The sequence below is a fragment of the Rhinopithecus bieti genome, unplaced genomic scaffold (genome assembly GCF_001698545.2).
Source record: "Rhinopithecus bieti isolate Rb0 unplaced genomic scaffold, ASM169854v2 scaffold_905, whole genome shotgun sequence".
Lineage (NCBI taxonomy): Eukaryota > Metazoa > Chordata > Mammalia > Primates > Cercopithecidae > Rhinopithecus > Rhinopithecus bieti.
The window spans coordinates 89,630-114,644 of NW_016803348.1; the positions used below are offsets into that span (position 1 = coordinate 89,630).

At 38.1% G+C, this 25,015-nt stretch overlaps 1 protein-coding gene across 1 annotated transcript in view; it reads right to left on the minus strand.

Annotated features, from left to right (window-relative positions):
- NPFFR2 (neuropeptide FF receptor 2) overlaps positions 1-25,015 on the minus strand; it is a 97,895-nt gene that overhangs the window by 5,521 nt on the left and 67,359 nt on the right. The window contains 2 exon segments of the mRNA XM_017879000.1: positions 4,544-4,643; positions 12,970-13,304. Of these exon segments, the coding sequence (XP_017734489.1) occupies positions 4,544-4,643; positions 12,970-13,304 (435 nt within the window).

The following is a 25,015-nucleotide window of genomic DNA, read 5'->3' on the forward strand; positions in this document are numbered from 1 at the left end:
AAAATTTCAGGTTTATTTCAGCACATTTGCATTTCTGCTGTTAGAAATGTCTATATTGTAGTGTAAGAAATAGGAAAATTTTACCATCTCCAATTATTTATTTTTAAAGCATGGAAAATTCAATAGTTTTATTTTCTTATTACTGAAACTTTAGTAGGTATGTTGCTTTTAAAGAGGTAGATATTCTACGTCTATTCCAAGATGGCCGGACATGAACAGCTCTGGTCTGCCGCTCCCAGTGTGATCGACGCAGAAGACGGGTTATTTCTGCATTTGCACCTGAGGTACCCGGTTCATCTCACTGGGACTGGTTGGACAGTGGGTGCAGCCCACAGAGGGTGAGCCGAAGCAGGGCGGGGCATCGCCTCAGCTGAGCTCAAGGGGTCGGGGGATTTCCCTTTCCTAGCCAAGGGAAGCCATGACAGACTGTACCTGGAAAACCGGGACACTCTCGCCCAATGACAGGATCAAATTCAAACATAACAATATTAACCTTAACTGTAAATGGGATAAATGCCCCAATTAAAAGACACAGACTGACAGATTGAATAGAGTCAAGACCCATCACTATGCTGTATTCAGGAGACCCATCTCACATGCAGAGACACACGTAGGATCAAAAGGAATGGATGGAGGAAGATCTACCAAGCAAATGGAAAGCAAAAAAAAAAGCAGAGGTTGCAATCCTAGTCTCTGATAAAACAGACTTTAAACTGACAAAGATCAAAAGAGACAAAGAAGGCCATTACATAATAGTAAAGGGATCAATTCAACAAGAAGAGATAATGATCCTAACTATATATGCACCCAATACAGGAGCTACCAGATTCATAAAGCAAGTCCTTAGAGACCTACAAATAGACTTAGACTCCCATACAATAATAATATGAGACTTTAACACCCCATTGTCAATATTAGACAGATCAATGAGACAGAAGGTTAAGAAGGATATCCAAGACTGGAACTCAGCTCTGCAGCAAGTGGACCTAATAGACATCTACAGAACTCTCCACCCCAGATCAACAGAATATACATTGTTCTCAGCACCACATCACACTTACTGCAAAACTGACCACATAGTTGGGAGTAAAGCACTCCTCAGCAAATGTAAAAGAACAGAAATCACAACAAACTGTCACTCAGACCACAGTGCAATCATATTAGAACTCAGGATTACAAAACTCACTCAAAACCGCACAACTATATGGAAACCGAACAACTTGCTCCTGAATGACTACTGGGTACATAATGAAATGAAGGCAGAAATAAAGACGTTCTTTGAAATCAATGAGAACAAAGACACAACATACCAGAATCTTTGGAACACATTTAAAGCAGTGTGTAGAGGGAAATTCATAGCACTAAATGCCTACAAGAGAGAGCAGGAGAGATCTAAAATTGACACCCTATCATCACAATTAAAAGAACTAGAGGAGCAAGAGCAAACAAATTCAAAAGCTAGCTGAAGGCAAGAAATAACTAAGATCAGAGCAGAACTGAATGAGATGAAGACAGAAAATCTCTTCAAAAAATTAATGAATCCAGGAGCTGTTTTTTTTAAAAGATCAACAAAATTGATAGAGCACTAACAACACTAATAAAAGAGAAAAGAAAGAAGAATCAAATGACTCAATAAAAATGATAAAGGGACTATCACCACCAATCCCACAGAAATACAAACTAGCATCAGAGAATACTATAAACACCCCTATGCAAATAAACTAGAAAATCTAGAAGACATGGATACATTCCTGGACCCATACACCCTCCCAAGACTAAACCAGGAAGAAGTTGAATGTCTGAATAGACCAATAACAGGCTCTGAAATTGAGGCAATAATAAATAGCCTACCAACCAAAAAAAAGTCCACAGCTGAATTCTACCAGAGGTACAAAGAGGAGCTGGTATCATTCCTTCTGAAACTATTCCAATCAACAGAAAAAAGAAGGAATCCTCTCTAACTCATTTTATGAGGCCAGCATCATCCTGATACCAAAGCCCGGTAGAGACCCAACAGCAAAAGAGAATTTTAGACCAGAATCCCTGATGAACATCAGTGCAAAAATCCTCAATAAAATACTGGCAAATCGAATCCAGAAGCACATTAAAAAGCTTATCCACCATGATCAAGTAAGCTTCATACCTGGGATGCAAGGCTGGTTCAACATATGCAAATCAATAAACATAATCCATCACATAAACAGAACCAAAGACAAAAACCACAAAATTATCTCAATAGATGCAGAAATGGCCTGTGACAAAATTCAACAGCACTTCCTGCTAAAAACTATCAAGAAACTAGGTATTGATGAAACATATCTCAAAATATTTATGACAAACCCACAGTCAATATCATACTGAATGGGCAAAAACTGGAGGCATTCCCTTTGAAAACTGGCACAAGTCAGGGATGTCCTCTCTCACCACGCCTATTCAACATAGTGTTGGAAGTTCTGGCCAAGGCAATCAGGCAAGAAAGCAATAAAGGGTATTCAATTAGGAAAGGAGGAAGTCAAATTGATCGTGTTTGCAGATGACATGACTGTATATTTAGAAAACCCCATTGTTTCATCCCAAAATCTCCTTAAACTGATAAGCAACTTCAGCAAAGTCTCAGGATACAAAATCAATGTGAAAAAATGACAAGCATTCCTATACACCAATAACAGAGAGTCAAACCCTGAGTGAACTCCCATTCACAATTGCTACAAAGAGAATAAAATACCTAGGAGTCCAACTTACAAGGGATGTGAAGGACCTCTTCAAGGAGAACTACAAACCACTGCTCAACGAAATAAAAGAGGACACAAACAAATAGAAGAGTATTCATGCTCATGGATAGAAAGAATCAATATCGTGAAAATGGCCATACTGCCCAAGGTAATTTATAGATTCAATGCCAACCCCATCAAACTACCATTGACTTTTTTCACAGAATTGGAAAAGTCTACTTTAAAGTTCATATGGCACCAAAAAAGAACCTCCATTGCCAAGACAATCCTAAGCAAAAAGAACAAAGCTGGAGGCATCATTCTTCCTGACTTCAAACTATACTGCAAAGCTACAGTAACCAAAACAGCATGGTAGTGGTACCAAAACAGAGAGATAGAGCAATGAAACAGAACAGAGGCCTCAGAAATAACACCACACATCTACAACCATTTGATCTTTTGACAACTGAAAAACAAGCATGGGGAAAAGGATTCTCTGTTTAATAAGTGGTGCTGGGAAAACTGACTATCAATATGTAGAAAGCTGAACTGGATCCTTTCCTACACTTATATAAAAATTATTCAAGATGGATTAAAACTTAAGTGTTAGACCTAAAACCATAAAAACCCTACAAGAAAATTTAAGCCAATACCATTCAGAACACAGGCATGGGGCAAAGGATTCATGATTAGAAAACACCAAAAGCAATGCAAACTGCAAATGGGATTATTAAGCTAAAGAGCTTCTGCACAGCAAGGAAACTACATCAGAGTGAACAGGCACCTACAGAATGGGAGAAAATTTTTGCAATCTACCCATCTGACAAAGGGCTAATATCCAGAATCGACAAAGAACTTAAACAAATTTACAGAAAAACAAACAACCCTCAAAAAGTGGCAAAATGATATGAAGAGACACTTCTAGAAAGAAGACATTTATGCAGCCAACGACATATGAAAAAATGCCTTATATCACTGGTCATCAGAGAAATGCAATGAAAACCAAATGAGATACCTCTCACACAGTTAGAATGGCCATCATTAAAAAGTCAGGAAACAACAGATGCTGGAGAGGGTGTGGAGGAAATAGAAACACTTTTACACTGTTGGGGGAGTGTAAATTATTCAACCATTGTGGAAAGCAGGCGTGGTTTATTCTCAAGGTTCTAGAAACTAGAAATAACATTTGACCCAGCGATCCCCATTACTGGGCATGTACCCAAAGGGTTATAATCAGGTTGCCTATAAAGACACACACACGTATGTTTATTGTGGCACTATTCACAATAGCCAAAGATGTGGAACCACCAAATTCCTTCAATGATAGACTGGATTAAGAAAATGTGGCACATATACACATGGAATACTATCCAGCCATAAAAGGATGTGGTTCATGTCCTTGGCGGCACATGGATGGCAGCTAGAAACCATCATTCTGAGCAAACTAGCACAAGGAACGGAAAACCACACTGCATGTTCCTCACTTCATATGTGGGATTGAACAATGATAACCACCTGGCACACTGTGGGGACATCACACACTGGGGCCTGTCATTGGGTGGGTGTCAAGCAACATTATGAGAAATACGTAATGTAAATGACAAGTTGATGGGTGCAGCACACCAACACGGCACGTGCATACCTATGAAACAAACCTGCACATTGTGCACATGTACCCTAGGACTTAAAGTATAATAATTTTAAAAAAGAGGTTGGTTTTTTCAATACAATTTGAAAAGATATGTCCAAATTTAGCAGGTTGTATATTTTTCAGGTATACTAGTTGCAGACTATGCCGATTTTTCTGGATTCAGAGTTTGGTGTAGACTTACCTATCTACAGCAATTGCAACTAATGTAAAGACTGAAGCTGCGACAGATATTCCCTGGACCAGTCCACTGATCTTGCACATCGTGTTTCCAAATGGCCATCCTGAAAGGAAAATGAAACAGTCTTTCAAAAGATCATATTTTCACAATCTCACTGAAAATAAAAATAGAAAGTCGTGGAAACAAGACTAACACAACTGTTTTCTACATGATAGGCAGAGAACAATCAGTGTTTCTCAGTATTTTCCCTAATCTCTCCAGAGCTCACATGATAGGCAGAGAATAATCAATGTTTCTCAGTATTTTCCCTAATCTCGCCAGAGCTCTGTTTTTCAGTACACTAACAATAACGTCAAAACTTACATAGTAGTTATCACATTCCAGGCACTATAAGTGGTCTCTGTCTATTGACATATCTAATCCTCACAACAAGCTTTTGAAGGCTTTGTTATTTTCGTCACAATATAGACGAGGTAACAAATAAACAAATATTACATACTTTGCCACAGCTAGTTAGGAGCATTTTAAAGATTTGAACCTGGGCAGTAAGACTCCAGAGTCTAAACCATTGACTCTGATGCAATAATGCCTTTTAAATGAATAAACAGAATGTCGGTTTTCTAGTTTGGAAAGGCACTCCATAAATAATGAGGAATCAGGAGTTACATACAGAATAAACTGTATTTATTAATATAGAATGAAATGAGACAATTTACCCCAGAGACACATCCAGAATAAAGAGCACTTTGCATGAACAAAAGTATTACTTTCCTACTAAACCTTAGCTACTGTATAGTTTATAAAGGAAATTCATAGAATTATTGTAGTAGTTTGATATTCTAAACACCCATCTGCTATTACAGAAAAGGAACAACATTCTTCTCCTAGCAAATATTCTCATTTCTCAAAAGATGAATATTATGCATTCTGCAATTTATTTTCCAAAACAAAATATTCTTAACCATAAAGTTTTTAAAGAAGCTAAATAATTCAAGTATATCTTTTAAAAGTCACCTATTCAGAATCATATTTAAAATAAATGCTTGAGTGACTCTAGTGAGTGGCAACCAAAAGAGAATATGTCTTTTTCAGTTCTAAAATGCGTTAGCTTATGGTAGTACTATTTGTCAATAAAAATGCACAAAAGTGTGTGTAGCCATTGGTCAAACATGGAATATTAAGCATATATTTTATCTTATCTCCCTCACTCGATTCCACTGAAATGATAGGCGTAGAATAAAAGGGCATAAATCCTTAGAAATTAAAGTGCCAGATACTACTAAATGGGAGGTTGAGAAAACAACATGATTGGTGGAAATTATGTATCAATCCAATTAGATGCTAGTGGTTTTTCCCCCATGTTGATAGAAGAATGGAGGTTTACTCTCTGAGGAGGCAGAACCATAAGTACTCTAAACCCCGAGTTGCCAGGTGCGGGGTAATGAGTGCCACTGTGATGCAGAAGGATTAAGCGAAAGTACACCGCGGCACTGCATGGCAATGTGGAATGTAACAGCCAGCCCTACATTCCTGTGGCAGTACGTTAGAAAATCTCCTTCTGGAAAAAGTGACCTGTTCAATAATACTGATAGGCAGATTTTGACAATTGTGAATTTCTCAATGAATAGTCCAGACTAACGAAGTGGACAGTGGTCCTAACCTTAACCTCCAGGCATGCAGAACTTCCAGGCAGCCTCACTCTGAAACACAGAAGCTAAGAAGCAGTTAACTAGATCTAGTCTTTTTTTTTTTTTTCTGGTGGTGTTTTATTTTGTTTTGTTTTGTTTTGTTTGTTTCTTTGTTTTGAGACAGGGTGGAGTGCAGTGGTGTGATCATGGCTCACTGTGGCCTTAACCCCTCCGCTTACCCCACCACTCTGTCCCCAGGCTCAAGCAATCTTCTTACCTCAAGCTCCTGAGTAGCTGGGAGTACAGGTGCAGTCCACCACACCAGTTATTTTTTTTTTTCTAATTTTTTGTAGAGACAGGGTCTCACTATGTTGCCCAGGCTGGTTTTGAGCTCCTAGGCTCAAGTAATTCTCTCACGTTGGCCTCCCAAACTGTTGAAATTACAGGCATGAGCCACCACACCCAGCCTTAGAGCTAGTATATGATAGCACAAGAGTGACTACAGTCAAGAATAATTTATTGTATATTTAGCAATTACTGAGAGTAGAATTTATATGTTCTCAACATAAAGAAATGATAAATGCTTGAGGTGATGTATATCCCAAATGCCCTAATATGATTATTATCTTAACATGATTATTACACATTATATGCCTATATCAAACATCATATGTACCCCACAAATGCACATATGTACCCATATTAACTAAAAAGAAAACAAATTAAAACAATTTTTTAAATGCAATGAAAAATAAGCAGTTAACACTAGGGAAACCTCAAACATAAAAGAAAAGACTAACACGCATAGGAAGAAAAATAGGAAAACCAAATTAAGTCAGAGATATGAAAAATAGAAAACAGAAACAAATATTACTAACCCCAGAGATACAGTGCACTATGTCCATGAAACAAGTGCATGATACTGTTTGTGTCATGATACTGTTGTATTATGGTGGGAACTACAGAAATATGCAGAAAATAAAAATAACTCAAAATATTTAAGATATGGTAACACTATTGAGGAGTTCAACATAAAGTTTAAAAGAGAAAGCTGAGAAAATCTTTCAAAATAGAAGAATGAGGGACAAAAAATTAAAGTAAACAGATGACAAAAAAAGAGCAATCCAGAATCTCTAATATCTGATTAATATGAGTAGAAGAAAGAAAAACAGAAAATAACTCCACAAGAAAATTCCCTAAGATTAAAGGCCACTCATTTTCAGATTGAAAAGCCTAATTTATGTCCAGCACAATAAATACAAAATAAAAAGGCTTACTTCAAGGCAAGTTTCATGGAATTGAGAACGTTAGGGATAAAGGGAAGTTCTAAAAGATTTCCATAAGAAAAACAAAACACAAATCATGGACAAAAGAAGAAAGAATTAAATATCATATTTTTTCAACAGTAATACCATATTTTACAGCAGTAGCAATAGAGTGATTCCTTTGAAATTCTGACAGAAGAAATTTCCAACCTAGACTTCTTCATACAGTTAACTAATTGTGAGGGCAGAATAAAGATACTTGCAGACATATAAGAGCTCAAACATTTCATCTCAATAAACCATTTCTCAGAAAGGAATAAACAGAAAAAGAAGTGGACATGGCATCCAGAAAATGAGATTGAACACAAAGAGAGGTGAAGAGAGTTGTTAGGTATCAGCGAAGGGGTAGGAGTAAGGTGTTCCTATAAAGACAAGAGAACAGAAAACACCAGGAGAGGTACCTGCAGATAAATTTATAGATACTTGATATGTTTAAAGCTATTGACAAGAGAGTAACACTTCTGGAAGCGAATTTGAGGATACATTGATAATGGGTACACACCCAAACTAAGCAAATCAAAATATGCCCTTAATAAATCTAGGAAAATGAAACATTTTATAAGAAATTGATACAGCACTTTCCAAGGCTCAGCAGTGATAAGATATATGTAAAACAAGAATATATATTCTGTATGTTGATTCAAACAAAAATTGTGATGTAATTATACCAGGAGAATGCAGGGTGAAGAGTATGAATGTATGTTTGCACTGATGTGGTGAAAGTTTACAACTCAATTTACGTCTATGAGAGTTTGAAGAAAAAATATTGAAAACATGTTATTTAGAAATATATTAGTAATTACAAAAAACACAAGCAAAAATTGCCAAAGGCGGCTGCCTCCTGAGAATGCAAACAAAGAGCTAAAGATGGGTAATTTTTATTTTTTATTTTTGGAGACAGAGTCTTCTCTGTCACCCAGGCTGGAGTGCAGTGGGTGATCTCGGCTCACTGCAACCTCTGCCTCCAGGGTTCAAGTGATTATCATGCTTCATCTTCTTGAGTGGCTGGGATTACAGGTGCATGCCACCATACCAGGCTAATTTTTCTATTTTTAGTAGAAATAGGGTTTCACCATGTTGGCCAGGCTGGTCTTGAATTCTTGGCCTCAAGTGAGCTGTCTATCTTGGCCTCCTAAAATGTTGGGATTACAGGTGCAGGCACCGTGCCTGGCCAACGATGACTAATTTGTATGCAAGAACTTTAAAATAATTAATGTAATTTAAAGTATGTATGGGATAAAATATTGAGAGCACTTTTTGTTGGCAAAATAACTTTCCTAAAAGTCTCAGGATAAAAAAAAAATTCAATGTAAAAAAATCACTAGCATTCCTATACATCCACAACAGTCAAGCCGCCTGCCAAATCAGGAATTCAATCCCATTCAAAATTTCCACAAACAGAATAAAATATCTAGGAATACAGCTAACCAGGGAGGTGAAAGATTTCTACAAGGAGAACTACAAAACACTGTTCAGAGAAATCCGTGATGACACAAACAAACAGAAAAACACTCAATGGGCTGGGCACGGTGGCTCAAGCCTGTAATCCCAGCACTTTGGGAGGCCGAGACGGGTGGATCACAAGGTCCGGAGATCAAGACCATCCTGGCTAACATGGTGAAAGTCCGTCTCTACTAAAAAAAATACAAAAAACTAGCTGGGCGAGGTGGCGGGCACCTGTAGTCCCAGCTACTCGGGAGGCTGAGGCAGGAGAATGGCGTGAACCTGGGAGGCGGAACTTGCAGTGAGCCGAGATCCCACCACTGCACTCCAGCCTGGGAGACAGAGCAAGACTCCGTCTTAAAAACAAAACAAAACAAAACAAAACAAAACAAAACAAAACAAAAAAAAAACTCAATGACCATGGATAGGAAGAATCAATATCATGAAAATGGCCACACTGCCCAAAACAATTTATAGGTTCCATGCTATCCCTATTACATTACCAAAGACATTCTTTACAAAACTAGAAAAATTATTTTAAAATTCATATGGAATAAAAAAAGAGCCTGAATAGCCAAAGTGATCCAAATAAAAAGAACAAAGCTGGAGGCATTATGCTACCCAACTTCAAACTATACCACAAGGCTATGGTAACCAAAACAGCATGGTACTAGTATGAAAACAGACACATTGACAAATGCAACAGAACAGAGAATCCAGAAACAAGGCCACGCACCTAAATATCTAACCTTCAACAAAGCTGACAAAAACAATGGGCAAGTAATGGGGAAAGGATTCCCTCCCTATTTAATAAATGGTGCTGTGATAACCAGTTAGTCATGTGCGGAAGATTGAAACCAGACCCCTTCCTTATACCATGTACAAAAATTAACTCAAGATGGATTAAGGACTTAAAGGTAAAACCCAAAACTATGAAAACTCTGGAAGACAACTAGGCAATACCATTCTGGACATAGGAACAGGCAAAAATTTCACTAGGAAGACACCGACAGCAATCACAACAAATGCAAAAATTTACAAATAGAATCTATTAATAATTAAACTAAAGAGCTTCCACATGACAAAAGAAAATATCAACAGAGTAAACAGATAACCTATATAGTGAGAAACAATTTTTGCAAACTTTGCATTTGACTAAGGCCTAATTTCCAGCATCAAAGGGAACTTAAACAAATTTACAAAAAATAAACAACCCCATTAAAAAGTGGGCAAAGGACATGAACAGATATTTTTCAAAAGAAGACATACATGTGGCCAACAAATATATGGAAAAAAGCTCAACATCACTGATTATTAGAGAAATGCAAATAACAAACACAATGGGATATCACCCCACACCAGTCAGAGTGGCTACTATTAAAAAGTCAAAAAATAACACATGTTGGTGAAATCATGGAGAAAAATAAACACTTTTACACTGTTGGTGGGAATGTAAATGAGTTCAACCATTCTGGAGGACAATGTGGCAATGCCTCAAAGACCTAAAGACAGAACTACCATTCAACCCAGCAGTACCAATACTAGGTATATACCCAGAGGAATAAAAATTGTCCTATTATAAAGACACATATATGTGTATGTTCATTGCAGCATTATTCACGATAGCAAAGACATGGAATCAATCTAAATACCCATCAATGGTAGACGAATAAAGAAAATGTGGTACATATACACCACAGAATACTATGTAGCCATAAGAAAGAATGAGTTCATTGAAGGAACATGGATGGAGCTGGAGGCCATTATCTGCAGCAAACTAATGCAGGAACAGAAAACCAAATACTACGTGGTCTTACTTATAAGTGGGAGCTAATGATGAGATAGAGGGGAACAACATGCCCTGGGGCCTATTGGAGGGTAGAGGGAGTAAGGACGATGAGACTCAGGAAAAGAAACCCAATGGGTACTAGGCTTAATACCTGGGTGACAAAATAATCTGTACAACAAACCTCCATGACACAAGTTTACCTATGTAATAAACTTGTACATGTACCCCTGAATTAAAAATAGAAGTTTAATTTAAAAAATACTTGCCTGAGAGTGATAACAATAATTTTTATAAATTTGTACACCCTCTTTTTGTCTGGCATAGCATCTTGATAATGTAACTGATATGGACATGAGGCAAGGAAATACTAGTTAGAAAAGTGCGGAGTCCCTGGCAACGGCTCCACCCTCAAGCTTGGACCTTGTGACTCTAAGTGAGAACATGCAATCCTATTTTCCTACCTGAATGTTGCCTTTTTCAAAACCACCCTGCCCTGCCACGCCCCCCATCCTATACCCATAAAAATCCCAGGTTCCACTGACACAGCAGCAGAGTGGTGTGGCAGAGGAGAGAAGTCAAGAAGCGTCTGAACATTAAAAGAAAAGCAGCTGGATATTGGAGACTATGATTGGAGAGGAGTTCAGCCAGAGACCATCGATCATCTTTCCATTCCATCCCTGTTCCAGCTCTCTATCCTGCTGAGAGCCACTTCCACGCTCAATAAAATTCTCCACATTCGCCACCCTTCAATTCATTCATGCGACCTGGTTCTTCCTGGATGCCAGACAGGAACTCAGGTACCCAGAGGGCAGGTGCAAAATGCTGTCACCCTGACCCTCCACTGAGCTGGTTAACACTTAGCTGTCTGCTCTCTGGAGTTCCAGGGGTTGCAGGCAACTGCTAGACACAGTCGTGGGGCTGGTACAGGATTAGTTCCTGCTGACACCGAAAAGCACTTGCCCTAGCTCCTGCACCCGCTCACCTGCATGCTCCCCCTCCCACAAGGGGCTTGAGAGTTGCAGGTGGAGTAAGGGAGCCGCCCCTTCAGGAGTGCCGCGAAGTGGTCAAGAGAATGGTCCTTTCATCACATCCTCGATAAAATTTTTTTTAATGATAAACATGACAAAAACTCAGATCTATGCAGTACGTGACTGACAGAACTGGTGCTCTGAACTCTCCCTGAGTCCCACTCCAGAGAAAGGAAGGAAATAGGAAAACTCTTAAGAGAAATCTCTTTTCCTATCTTTCAGTAAATTGATGCTGAATGCTATAAAAATGTATGAACTTTGTTATGGCTCATGCTGTTCTAAATATATTTGATATTCTTTTGATGTTCTTTTTTATTACATAGATTTGGAATGTGAATATTGTGAGCACTGCTCTTTGATTAACACAACAAATACTTATTAAGCTGGTATTGTCTACAAAAACTGTATTGGAAGCTGGAGATACATTTTTCCTGCACTTCAGGAGCATGTAAGGCAGTGCTAAACTAGGAGTAAAGGAACTGCCCCTTCACCAGTCCCGTGAAGGCGTCAAGGGAACGGTCCTTTCATCACATCCTCAATAGAAATTTTTAAAATGGTAAACATCACAAAAACTCAGATCTACACAGTAAGGTAAAGTACTTCTGTGGGCCCAGAAGTACTATAGGGTGCTACCCTAAGCTTTACAATGCAAACTTACTTATGTTGCACACATAAACTACCACTTTTGAAAATCATTAAGATTGTTGCAGCTTCTCTCAAAACTGTTGGAAATCTCTCTAGCTAACCACATGAGGGCCTACATTTCTACTTATGTTAGATTGAAGACATTGCATTAACTCAAATCAGATGTATCAGTTCTTTGGACCTTATAGTTCATAGTGATAGTTCTATCATCTTATATGTGCCCTGAATTTTATTAAGAAAATTCAAAGGCTTCAGGTAAGACATACTAAATCTTGCTTTCTCATGACCTCCAGTGAATACTCCATAAAAATAGCAGCCTCCACTTTCTGTTTCTATTATATCACTTTTACTTTCCTCCAGAATCCTTCTCATTCTCTAATTATATAACTATTTGTTTATTGTCCGTCTACTCCTTCAGAATGTAGATCCAATGAGGGCAGGTGCCTCAATCAGTTCCTGAATTTCCATAAATATCTGTGAATAAACAAAGAATGAGCAGCCCTGTCAATGGCTGCCTAAATAAGGGACAAATATTTCATACTATCTTCGAACTGCACAAAAGTCAACATACCTGCTGTAATATTATCCAGCAGTGTTATAGGCATGCAGAATATGCCAACTAGTAAATCACTTATGGCCAGGTTTAAGATGAAGAGATTAGTGACTGTGTGCATATGTTTGTTCCTCATTACAATAAAGCAAACCACAGTATTTCCCACCATGCACAAAAAGAAGATCAGAAAGTAGGAAATAATGAAGATTGCTGCCACTCGAGGCTGGTGAAGATAGTAGTTCACATAGGTAATATTAATATCTGAGTGCAGATGATCCTTTGTGTCATTGACACTCCAGATGGGATGCCAGTTTTCTGAAGAGTTTGTGTCCCATTTCTCATTCATGATGAACCTTAACAAAGAAGAGACAGAAAAGAAAAACATAATTAGGAACCAGTAAAGCAAAAATTCTGTGCCTGAGTTTAAGAGGAACACTTGTAAAATGCCATGGAAGTTTTATGGTCTTTCTATAATATTCTATAAGTTTTACATAAAACTGAATTATAAATAAGGCACTCAAATTATTAGGATTTTAACCAAGGGCATTTGAAAATTCCAATTTGTGCCAAATAAAATATTATTCTATTTTATTTCTAATACATTCTATATTTCGCTTCTTTCGGCATGCACTCTATCCATTTCCCTTGCCTTCCAAAACTCTCCTTCCCTCTACCTCCAGGTATCATATTCTGTCAAGACCCACTTACTAATTTAAAGCTGACTCACATGCCTCTAGCTTTCCTGATAATCCGAACAAGATACGATGTCTACATCTTTGAAACTCCTAAAGAAAAAGAAATAAGCTTCTTGTTTTTGCTGACTCATTTAACTTAATAATATTATATATATATAATTTTTTTTTTTTTTCAGAGGTTTCACTCTGTCACCTGGACTGGAGTGGCACCATCTCAGGTCTCTGTAGCCTTGATCTCCCAGGTTCAAGTGATTCTCCCCCAAGTAGCTGAGACCACAGGTGTGTGCCATCATGACCAGCTAATTTTTGTGTTTCTAATAGAGATGGAGTTTTGCCATGTTGCCCAGTCTGGTCTTGAACTCCTGAGTTCAAGTGATCCACCCACCTCAGCCTCCCAAAATGCTAGGATTACAGGCATGAGCCACCTCGCCTGACCTAAATGTTATTTTTATATAATTTTCTATGCAGACACAGCCACCATATTGTGAGTCTCTTAATATAGGGCTAGGTTACTTGTCTTGGTTTCATTTAGCATAATTCTATTCACACACAATGTATCAAGAAATTATGTAGAATCTGTATGTCTTTTTTTTTTTTTTTTTTTTTCCTTTTTTTTGAGGTGGAGGCTTGCTCTGTCTCCCAGGCTGGAGTGCAGTGGCGCGATCTCAGTTCACTGAAAGCTCTGCCTCCCGGGTTCACGCCATTCTCCCGCCTCAGCCTCCCAAGTAGTTGGGACACAGGCGCCCGCCACCGCGCCCGGCTAATTTTTTTGTGTTTTTAGTAGAGACAGAGTTTCACCGTGTTAGCCAGGATAGTCTCTGTCTCCCGACCTCGTGATCTGCCCGCCTTGGTCTCCCAAAGTGCTGGGATTACAGGCGTGAGCAACCGCGCCAAGCCTGTATGGCTTAATGTAGACAGTTTAATCAATCCTGTATGTCAGAGGTCCCCACAACCACTCCTAGGTATGGTGATTCACTAGAAAGACTCATAGGACCCAGCGTATAATGCATTCACAGCTAATATTTATCAAAGTGAAGGATGCAAAGCAAAATCAGGAATGGAAAAGGTACATGGGGTGAAGACTGCAGGAAATTAGGTATAAGCCCCGTGCACCTAATCTCAGTGGAGTCACACAGAACATACCTAATTCCTCCAGTAACAGAAAACACATGTAAAGTGTTGTCAACCAGAGAAGCTCACTAGAGACTCAACACCCATGGTTTTTCTTGGAGAATGATCAAGTGGGGATCTTCTTCCTAGCATATATCAAAATTCCAGACTCCTAGACAGAAAGTAGATATTCAGCATAAACCATGTTGTTTGTACAAACAGTCTAGGCATAGTGGGCCACTCATCATTTAAGTAAACCTGTGTATCAGTACAGGAAGTGTTTATTATTTAAGTTCCCAGACTCCAACCAAGGGCCAACTTAGCAAGCAGGCTTTTCTAAGGGTAGCAGCCTCAGGCCTGCTTGTTATCTCTTTTCTGCACACCTTGTTAATTAATTGAATAGAAGGTTATATCTGCCCATAAATGAAAATGAATTTGACAGTGGACTTATACAATTGACCTCCCCACAATTTGTTTAAGTTCCTTGTAGATTTTGGATATTAGCCCTTTGTCAGATATAATTTTTCTCCCATTCTGTAGGTTGCCTGTTCACTCTGATGATAGTTTCTTTTGCTGCACAGAAGCTCTTTAGTTTAATTGGATCCCATTTGTCAATTTTGGCTTTTATTGCCGTTGTTTTTGGTGTTTTAGTCACGAAGTCTTTGCCTATGCCTATGTCCTGAATGGTATTGCCTAGGTTTTCTTCTAGGGTTTTTATGGTTTTAGGTCTTACATTTAAGTGTTTTGTCAGTCTGTTAGTGTGTTCCAGCAAAGAATTATAAATGACTGCTTAAACCAGTGGACAAAAGTTTGAAACAGGATAGTTACATAGTCTGATATTATCTACCCACAAAATATTAATTTCAAAGTTAAAATTATAACTTTTCAGTGAAAAAAACTGAGCACATACTACCTTAGTTAAATGATCCAAGATAACATTTTGGATGATGAGATGCAAATATATCATATGCTCCTTGACATAATGCATGAGAATTCAACATCCGTTTAGCAATATTTTTGTCAAAAATGCATAATCTTACCCTGAGGAAATATCAGACAATTTCTAAATTAGAAAAATTCTATAGATGTAAAATATTTCAATGTCGATCTACCTCAGAAGTGAATGAATGCTTATTGCCCTTAGCTATAAAATTTAAACTTCCTGCCACCTATGGTCAGTAGCATAATGTCTTCCCAAGTATCTCTGTCCAAATCTCCAGAACTTCTGAATAGGTTAGGTTACACGGCAGAGGGGAATTAAAGTTGCTAATTAACTTATATTAAAATAGGATATCCTGGTTATATAGGTGGGCTTAATATAATCGTGAGAGTCCTTAAAAGTGGAAGAGACACAGAGCATCAGTATTAGAGCTATTCTAGGTGAGAACAACCTGATGGGCCATTGTTGGCTTTAAAGATTGAAAAGGACCATGAGCCAAGGAATGCAGATAACCTCTAGAAGCTGGAAAAGAAAAGCAAGAAGACAGATTCTTCTGTAGAGCCTTAAGAAAAAAATGCAGCCTTGCCAACATCTTGATTTTAGCCGAGTGGAAACCATTCCAGACTTCTGGCCTTCAGAACTACAAGATAACAAATGTGTGCTGTTTTAGACACTAAGTGTGACAACCTGGTACCGTACTAATAGGAAACCAACAGACCACCTATCCTTCCCCAATTTTTGTAGTATTACCTGAGATCTTTTCCTTGAACTTTCTATATACATAGTTGAGAGGTTGGAGGTTTTCTTTTCCACAATGGTTGAACTAATTGGCACTCCCACCAACAGTGTAAAAGCATTCCTATTTCTCCACATGCTCTCCAGCATCTATTGTTTCCTGACATTTAAGTGATTGCTATTCTAACTGGCATGAGATGGTGTCTGATTGTGGTTTTGATTTGCATTTCTCTAATGACTAGTGATGATGAACTTTTTTCCCATATGTTGTTGGCCTCATAAATGTCCTCTTTTGAGAAGTGTCTGTTCATATCTATCACCCACTTTTTAATGTTTTTTTTTTTTTTTCTGGTAAATTTGTTTAAGTTCCTTGTAGATTCTGGATATTAGCCCTTTGTCAGATGGATAGATGGATAGATTGCAAAAATTTTTCTCCCATTCTGTAGGTTGCCTATTCACTCTGATGATAGTTTCTTTTGCTGCACAGAAGCTCTTTAGTTTAATTGGATACCATTTGTCAATTTTGACTTTTATTGCCATTGTTTTTGGTGTTTTAGTCACGAAGTCTTTGCCTATGCCTATGTCCTGAATGGTATTGCCTAGGTTTTCTTCTAGGGTTTTTATGGTTTTAGGTCTTACATTTAAATGTATAATCCATTTTGAGTTAATTTTTGTATAAGGTGTAAGGAAGGGGTCCAGTTTCAGCTTTCTACATATGGCTAGCCAGTTTGCCCAGCACCATTTATTAAGTAGGGAATCGTTTCCCCATTGCTTGTTTTTGTCAGGTTTATCAAAGATCAGATGGTTGTAGATATGTGGCATTATTTCTGAGGCCTCTATTCTGTTCCACTGGTCTATATATTTGTTTTGGTACCAGTACCATGTTGTTTACTGGCACCANTGCACAGAAGCTCTTTAGTTTAATTGGATACCATTTGTCAATTTTGACTTTTATTGCCATTGTTTTTGGTGTTTTAGTCACGAAGTCTTTGCCTATGCCTATGTCCTGAATGGTATTGCCTAGGTTTTCTTCTAGGGTTTTATGGTTTTAGGTCTTACATTTAAATGTATAATCCATTTTGAGTTAATTTTGTATAAGGTGTAAGGAAGGGGTCCAGTTTCAGCTTTCTACATATGGCTAGCCAGTTTGCCCAGCACCATTTATTAAGTAGGGAATCGTTTCCCCATTGCTTGTTTTGTCAGGTTTATCAAAGATCAGATGGTTGTAGATATGTGGCATTATTTCTGAGGCCTCTATTCTGTTCCACTGGTCTATATATTTGTTTTGGTACCAGTACCATGTTGTTTACTGGCACCAAACTGTACTGTAACTATGCAGTTACAGTAGCCTTGAAGCATAGTTTGAAGTCAGGTAGCATGATGACTCCAGCTTTGTTCTTTTTGTTTAGAATTGTCTTGGCTATGCGGGCTCTTTTTTGGTTCCATATGAAATTTAAAGTAGTTTTTCTAATTCTGTGAAGAAAGTCAATGGTAGCTTCATGGGGATGGCATTAAATCTATAAATTACTTTGGTCAGTGAGACCATTTTTCACGATATTGATTCTTCCTATCCATGAGCATTGCTTGTGTCCTCTCTTATTTCCTTGAACAGTGGTTTGTAGTTCTCCTTGAAGAGGTCCTTTATGTCCCTTTTAAGTTGGATTCCTAGGTATTTTATTCTCTTTGTAGCAACTGTGAATGGGAGTTCGCTCATGACTTGGCTCTATTTGTCTATTACTGATGTATAGGAATGCTTGTGATTTTTGCACATTGATTTGGTATCCTGAGACTTTGCTGAAGTTGCTTATCAGCTTAAGGAGATTTTTGGCTGAGACGATGGGGTTTTCTAAATATACAATCATATCATCTGCAAATACAGACAATTTGACATCTTCTCTTCCTATTTGAATACCATTTCTTTCTTTCTCTTGCCTGATTGCCCTGGTCAGAACTTCCAATACTATGCTGAATAGGTGGGGAGAGTGGGCATCCTTATCTTGTGCCAGTTTTCAAAGGGAATGCTTCAAGCTTTTGCCCATTCAGTATGATATTGATTGTGGGTTTGTCATAAATAGCTCTTATTATTTTGAGATACGTTCCATCAGTATCTAGTTTATTGAGAGTTTTTCGCATGAAGGGTGTTGAATTTTGTCAAAGGCCTTTTCTCCATCTATTGAGATAATCATGTGGCTTTTGTCATTGGTTCTGTTTATGTAATGGATTGCGTTGATTGATTTACAAATTGTGAACCAGCCTTGCATCCCAGGGATTAAGTCAGCTTGATCATGGTGGGTAAGCTTTTTGATATGCTGCTGGATTCGATTTGCCAGTATTTTATCGAGGATTTCTGCGTCAATGTTCATCAGAGATATTGGCCTGAAATTTTCTTTTTTGTTGTGTCTCTGCCAGGTTTTGGTATCCTAATGATGCTGGCCTCATTCTGTGAGTTAGGAAGGATTCCCTCTTTTTCTATTGTTTGGAATAGTTTCAGAAGTAATGGTACCAGCTCCTCTTTGTACCTCTGGTAGAATTCAGCTGTGAATCCATCTGGTTCTGGGCTTTTTTTGGTTGTTAGGCTATTAATTACTGCCTCAATTTCAAAATTTGTTATTTGTCTGTTCAGGGATTCGACTTCTTCCCGGTTAGTCTTGGGAGGGTGTATGTGTCTAGGAATGTATCCATTTCTTCTAGATTTTCTAGTTTATTTGCATAGAGGTGTTTATAGTATATAGTATTCTCTGATGGTAGTTTGTATTTCTGTGGGATCAGTGATGATATCCCCTTTATCATTTTTGTTGTGTCTATTTGATTCTTCCCTCTTTTCTTCTTTATTAGTGTGCCTAGTGGTCTATCTATTTTGTTAATCTTTTCAAAAAGCCAGCTCCTGGATTCATTGATATTTTGAAGTGTTTTTGTGTCTCTATCTCCTTCAGTTCTGCTTTGATCTTAGTTATTTATTGTCTTCTGCTAGCTTTTGAATTTGTTTGCTCTTACTTCTCTAGTTCATTTAATTATGATGGTAGGATGTTGATTTTAGATCTTCCTACTTTCTCCTGTGTGCATTTAGTGCTATAAATTTCCCTCTAAACACTGCTTTAATTGTGTCCAAGAGATTCTGGTATGTTGTGTCTTTGTTCTCATCAGTTTCAAATAACTTACTTATTTCTGCCTTAATTTCAATATTTACCCAGTAGTCATTCAGGAGCAGATTGTTGAGTTTCTATGTAGTTGTGCAGTTTTGAGTGAGTTTCTTAATCCTGAGTTCTAATTTGACGGCACTGTGGTCTGAGAGACTGTTTGTTATCATTTCTGTTCTTTTGCATTTGCTGAGGAGTGTTCTACTTCCAATTATGCAGTCAATTTTAAATAATGTGACGTGGTGCTGAGAAGAATGTATAGTCTGTTTATTTGGGGTGGAGAGTTCTGTAGATGTCTATTAGGTCTGCTTGGTCCAGAGCTGAGTTCAAATCCTGAATATTCTTGTTAATTTTCTGTCTCATCGATCTGTCTAATATTGACAGTGGGGTGTTAAAAGTCTCCCACTACTATTGCATGGGAGTCTAAATCTCTTTGTATGTGTCTAAGAACTTGTTTTATGAATCTAAGTGCTCCTGTATTTGGTGCATATAAATTTAAGACATTGGCTCTTCTTGTTGTATTGATCCCTTTACCATTATGTAATTTTTTAAAATCTTTTTTTAATCTTTTGTTGGTTTAAAGTCTGTTTTATCAGAAACTAGGATTGCAACCCCTGATTCTTCTTCTTATTATTATTATTTGCTTTCCATTTGCTTGGTAAATATTCCTCCATCCCTTTATTTTGAGCCTATGTGTTTCTTTGCAGGTGAGATGGGTCTCCTGAATACAGCACATCAATGGGTTTTGATTCTTTATCCAATTTGCCAGTATGTGTCTTTTACTTGGGTAATTTAGCCCATTTACATTTAAGGTTAATATTGTTATGTGTGAACTTTATCATCTCATTATGATGCTAGCTGGTTATTTTGCCTGTTAGTTGATGCAGTTTCTTCATAGTGTCGATTATCTTTACAATTTGGTATGTTTTTGCAGTGGCTGGTACTGGTTTTTCCTTTCCACATATAGTGCTTCCTTCAGGAGCTCTTGTAAGGCAGGCCTGGTGGTGATAAAATCTCTCAGAATTTGCTTGTCTGTAAAGGATTTTATTTCTGCTTCGCTTATGAAGCTTAGTTTGGCTAGATATGAAATTCTGGGTTGAAATTTCCTTTCTTTAAGAATGTTGAATATTGGCCCCTACTCTCTTCTGGCTTGTAGGGTTTCTGCAGAGTGATTGGCTGTTAGTCTGATTGACTTCCCTTTGTGGGTAGTGCAACCTTTTTCTATGGCTGCCCTTAACATTTTTTCCTTCATTTCAACCTTCGTAAATCTGATGATTATGTGTCTTGGAGTTCCTCTTCTCGAGGAGTATCTTTGTGGTGTTCTCTGTATTTCCTGAATTTGAATGTCAGTCTTTCTTGCTAGGTTGGGGAAATTCTCCTGAATAATATCCTGAAAAGTGTTTTCCTGTTTGGTTCTATTCTCCCTGTCACTTTCAGGTACACCAATCAAATGCAAGTTTGGTCTTTGTCTTTTCACATAGTCCCATACTTCTTGGAGGCTTTGTTTGTTCCTTTTCATTCTTTTTTCTCTAATCTTGTCTTCATGCCTTATTTCATTAAGTTGATCATCAGTCTCTTATATCCTTTCTTCTGCTTGATTGATTTCACTATTCATACGTGTTTATGCGTCGTGAAGTTCTCGTGCTGTGTTTTTCAGCTCCATCAAGTCATTTATGTTCTTCTCTAAACTGTTTATTCTAGTTAGCAATGCCTCTAACCTTTTTTTCAAGGTTCTTAGCTTCCTTGCATTGAATTAGAACATGCTCCTTTAGTTTGGAAGAGTTTGTTATTACCTACCTTCTGAAGCCTACTTCTGTCAATTTGTCGGACTCATTCCCCATCCAGTTTTGTTCCTTTGCTGGTGAGGAGTTGTGATCCTTTGGAGGAGAAGAGGCATTCTGGTTTTTGGAATTTTTGTGCTGGTTTCTCCTCATCTTCATGTATTTATCTACCTTTGGTCTTTGATGTTGGTGACCTAGGGATGGGGTTTTGGTGTGGACATCCTTTTTGTTGATGTTGATGCTATTCCTTTCTGTTTGTTAGTTTTCCTTGTAACAGTCAGGCCCCTCTGCTGCAGGTCTACCTAGAGTTTGCTGGAGGTTCACTCCAGACCCTGTTTGCCTGGGTATCACCAGCAGAGGCTGCAGAACAGCAAAGATTATTGCCTGTTCCTTCCTCTGGAAGTTTCGTCCCAGAGGGGCACCCACCAGATGCCAGCTAGAGTTCTCCTGTTTGAGGTGTCTGTCAAACCTTGCTGGGAGGTGTCTCCCAGTCACGGGACCCAGGGGTCAGGGACCCACTTGAGGAGGCAGTCTGTCCCTTAGCAGAGCTGGAGCACTGTGCTGGGAGATCTGCTGCTCTCTTTGGAGCCAGCAGGCAGGAATGTTTAAGTTTGCTGAAGCTGCACCAACAGCTGCCTCTTCCCCCAGGTGCTCTGTCCCAGGGAGATTTTATCTATAAACCCCTATTTGGGCTGCTGCCTTTCTTTCAGAGATGTCCTGCCCAGAGAGGAGGAATCTAGAGAGGCAGTCTGGCTACTGTGGCTTTGCTGAGCTGCAGTTGGCTCCACCCAATTTGAACTTCCTGGAGGCTTTGTTTACACTATGAGGGGAAAACTGCCTACTCAAACTTCCCCCCACCAAACTCGAGCCTCTCAGGTCTACTTCAGGCTGCTGTGCTGGCAGTGAGAATTTCAAGCCAGTGGATCTTAGCTTGCCGGGATCCTTGGGGGTGGGACCTTCTGAGTCAGACCACTTGGCTCCCTGGCTTCCGCCCTCTCTCTGAGGAAGTGAAGGGTTCTGTCTCACTGGGGTTCTAGGTGCCACTGGGGTATGAAAAAAAAAACTCCTGCAGCTAGCTCAGTGTCTACCGAAATGATCCCTTAGTTTTGTGCTTGAAACCCAGGGCCCTAGTGGCGTAAGTACCTGAGGGAATCTCCTGGTCTGCAGGTTGCAAAGATCATGAGAAAAGCATAGTGTCTGTACCAGAATGCACCATTCTTTAAAGCACAATTTCTCAAGGCTTCCCTTGGCTAGGGCAGGGATTTCCCAAACCCCTTGCACTTCCCAGGTGGGGTGATGCCCCACCCTTCTTTGGCTCACCATCTGTGGGATGCCCCCAGTGTCTAACCAGTCCCAGTGAGATGCACTGGGTACCACTGTTGTAAATGCAGAAATCACCTGCCTTCTGTGTTGATGTCACTGGGAGCTATGGACCAGAGCTGTTCCTGTTTGGCCATCTTGCCAGCCACATTCAGATTTTTCAATGCTTATTTCAATATTTTAGTGAGGCAGCTTCTCCATGTGTTAAATTGTTATATTGCATTTAATAGTATTATGAATAATTACAGTGTGTATATAACTACAAACTTCTCAAGAAGTTTCCAAATTATCGTTATCTGCTGAGTTAGTACATATATGAGACCAACTCCTTATCACTTTGACAGGAATAACAATCTATATACAACATATTTAGATCCCACTATTTTTTGCTCATATCCTTGCAGACGTGCTCCATCATCGATTGGAAATTTTGGTACAAAAACATACAAATCCAACCCAATATTTTTGTTTTCTTATAGGTGCTATGCATTTTTATTTATTGTATAGAAGAGATTTTTTAATCCTCAAATTTGTTTAGCTATATCAGCATATGTTTTTCCTATTTTTTTTTTCTGAAATAAAACAAATCCTGTTCAATTCCCATCTCAGCACTTCCTTCATGTCAGAAGTCATTAACTGTTCCACTATTGTATTCTCTATCATGGATACCTATTTTCCATATGTTGATATGCTATATCCTATCTTTCAAAAATTACTGGTTTATAAAAATATTTATTTTTCTGTTGAAGATTTTTGCTGCCTTTACCAATCACATTTCCATTTTGTTATGCCATTTTATACTGTATTATAAAGTATATTCTGTGAGAAAGACCATTTCGCAGTTGAATTCTCAGTACCTAAAAGCATGGTTGAACCAATAATTGGTGCTCAATAAGTATTTGTTAAATGCATTAACTAACCTCATCATACAATTTTTGTTTCATAGATTATAGTTTTTTTCTTTTGTAATTTCTTGATTGTTAAGCATTTGCTGTACCAAAGTTTCTTCTATTAAAGGTACATGCATGTCTTCTTGTAATAACGTAGGGTTTAAAAACATTAGGCTCTGGAGTCTCATTGCCTGCACTCAAATCCCACATCTTGTTTTCTATTGATATTTCCTGGAAGATAGATGCATGATTACTAACTGCGTGACTTTGCGTAAATTATTTAATCTCTTTGTGCTTCAGACTCCTTATCAAAAAAGTAAAAATAATAATTATACAAACTTCATAGTGTTGTTGTTAGGTTTTAATCAAATAATTGTAGTTAAAATTTATTGTATGCTTGCCATATGTCAGATTCAGTGCTAAGCATTTTTATATGCATTGGTTTATTATAGTCTTATGGTAGGACAGTCAAATAGGAAACTGAAGCAATGGCCTAATTAACTAATCTGCTAAAGGTCACACCATCAGTAAAAAGCAGAAGTGGGATTTATTTCGTGCAGCTCTGCTCCAGAGCACATATTTTCAACTTTATAATATAATTTATATAAAGCACATAAAAGGGTACATAATTCAGAGTAAGCACTCCGTGAACATTTGATATTATTCTCCTATCCTTCTCCATATGTTTTTCACTTTCCCTCTTCCCCCTTCCTTCCTTTGTTCCTTTATTCCTCCCTTTTGGTTTTAAAACAATTTTTAATGTATCTCAGGTTACTTTGTTGTTACCTTACTCATATTGTGTTTAGGACTAGTGCTACCAGAACACAAACAAAGTATGTGTGGTGTGCTTTTTATTTGTTCCTTTTATATTAATTAATGTTAACATCATTCCTTCAGAAAGTGATCTCAGGGACTGGGCACCGAAATTGTCTACATTTTCTTTCATTATTGGATTCCTGAAGCGGATGGAAAAGGGCCAGAATCATATGGACATTCCATCAGGGAAATAGTTCACTGTACTCTTTCTTGGAAGTGAGGGGAAAATCTTTTGTTCATTCATTCATTGATTGATTTAACAAATATTGACTGTGTTGACAATGTGCTAGGTACTGTTCTAAGAAATGGGGAATATAACAATGAAGCAGACCATGTTGCAATGTGGAATACAGATACTGGGGCTCTGGAGCGAGCTTACAGTGAGAGCCAATTGTGCACATCTCTGCCCAAAACGCACATTCAGTAATGTTATGGTTGCTGCTTGAAATTGACTGTAATTGACAGATTTACACCACAAGAACTGGTAAACTCTAAAGATGAAACCTCTTTATCTTTAAAAATTGATTATTAAATATGTATTCATATGCCAACAGATTAAACCAAAGCATCAAAAACAGAAAATAAATCTAAAAATGAGGATAATTTGGAAGATTAAAAAGAAAAGGAATTAAGTGACTAC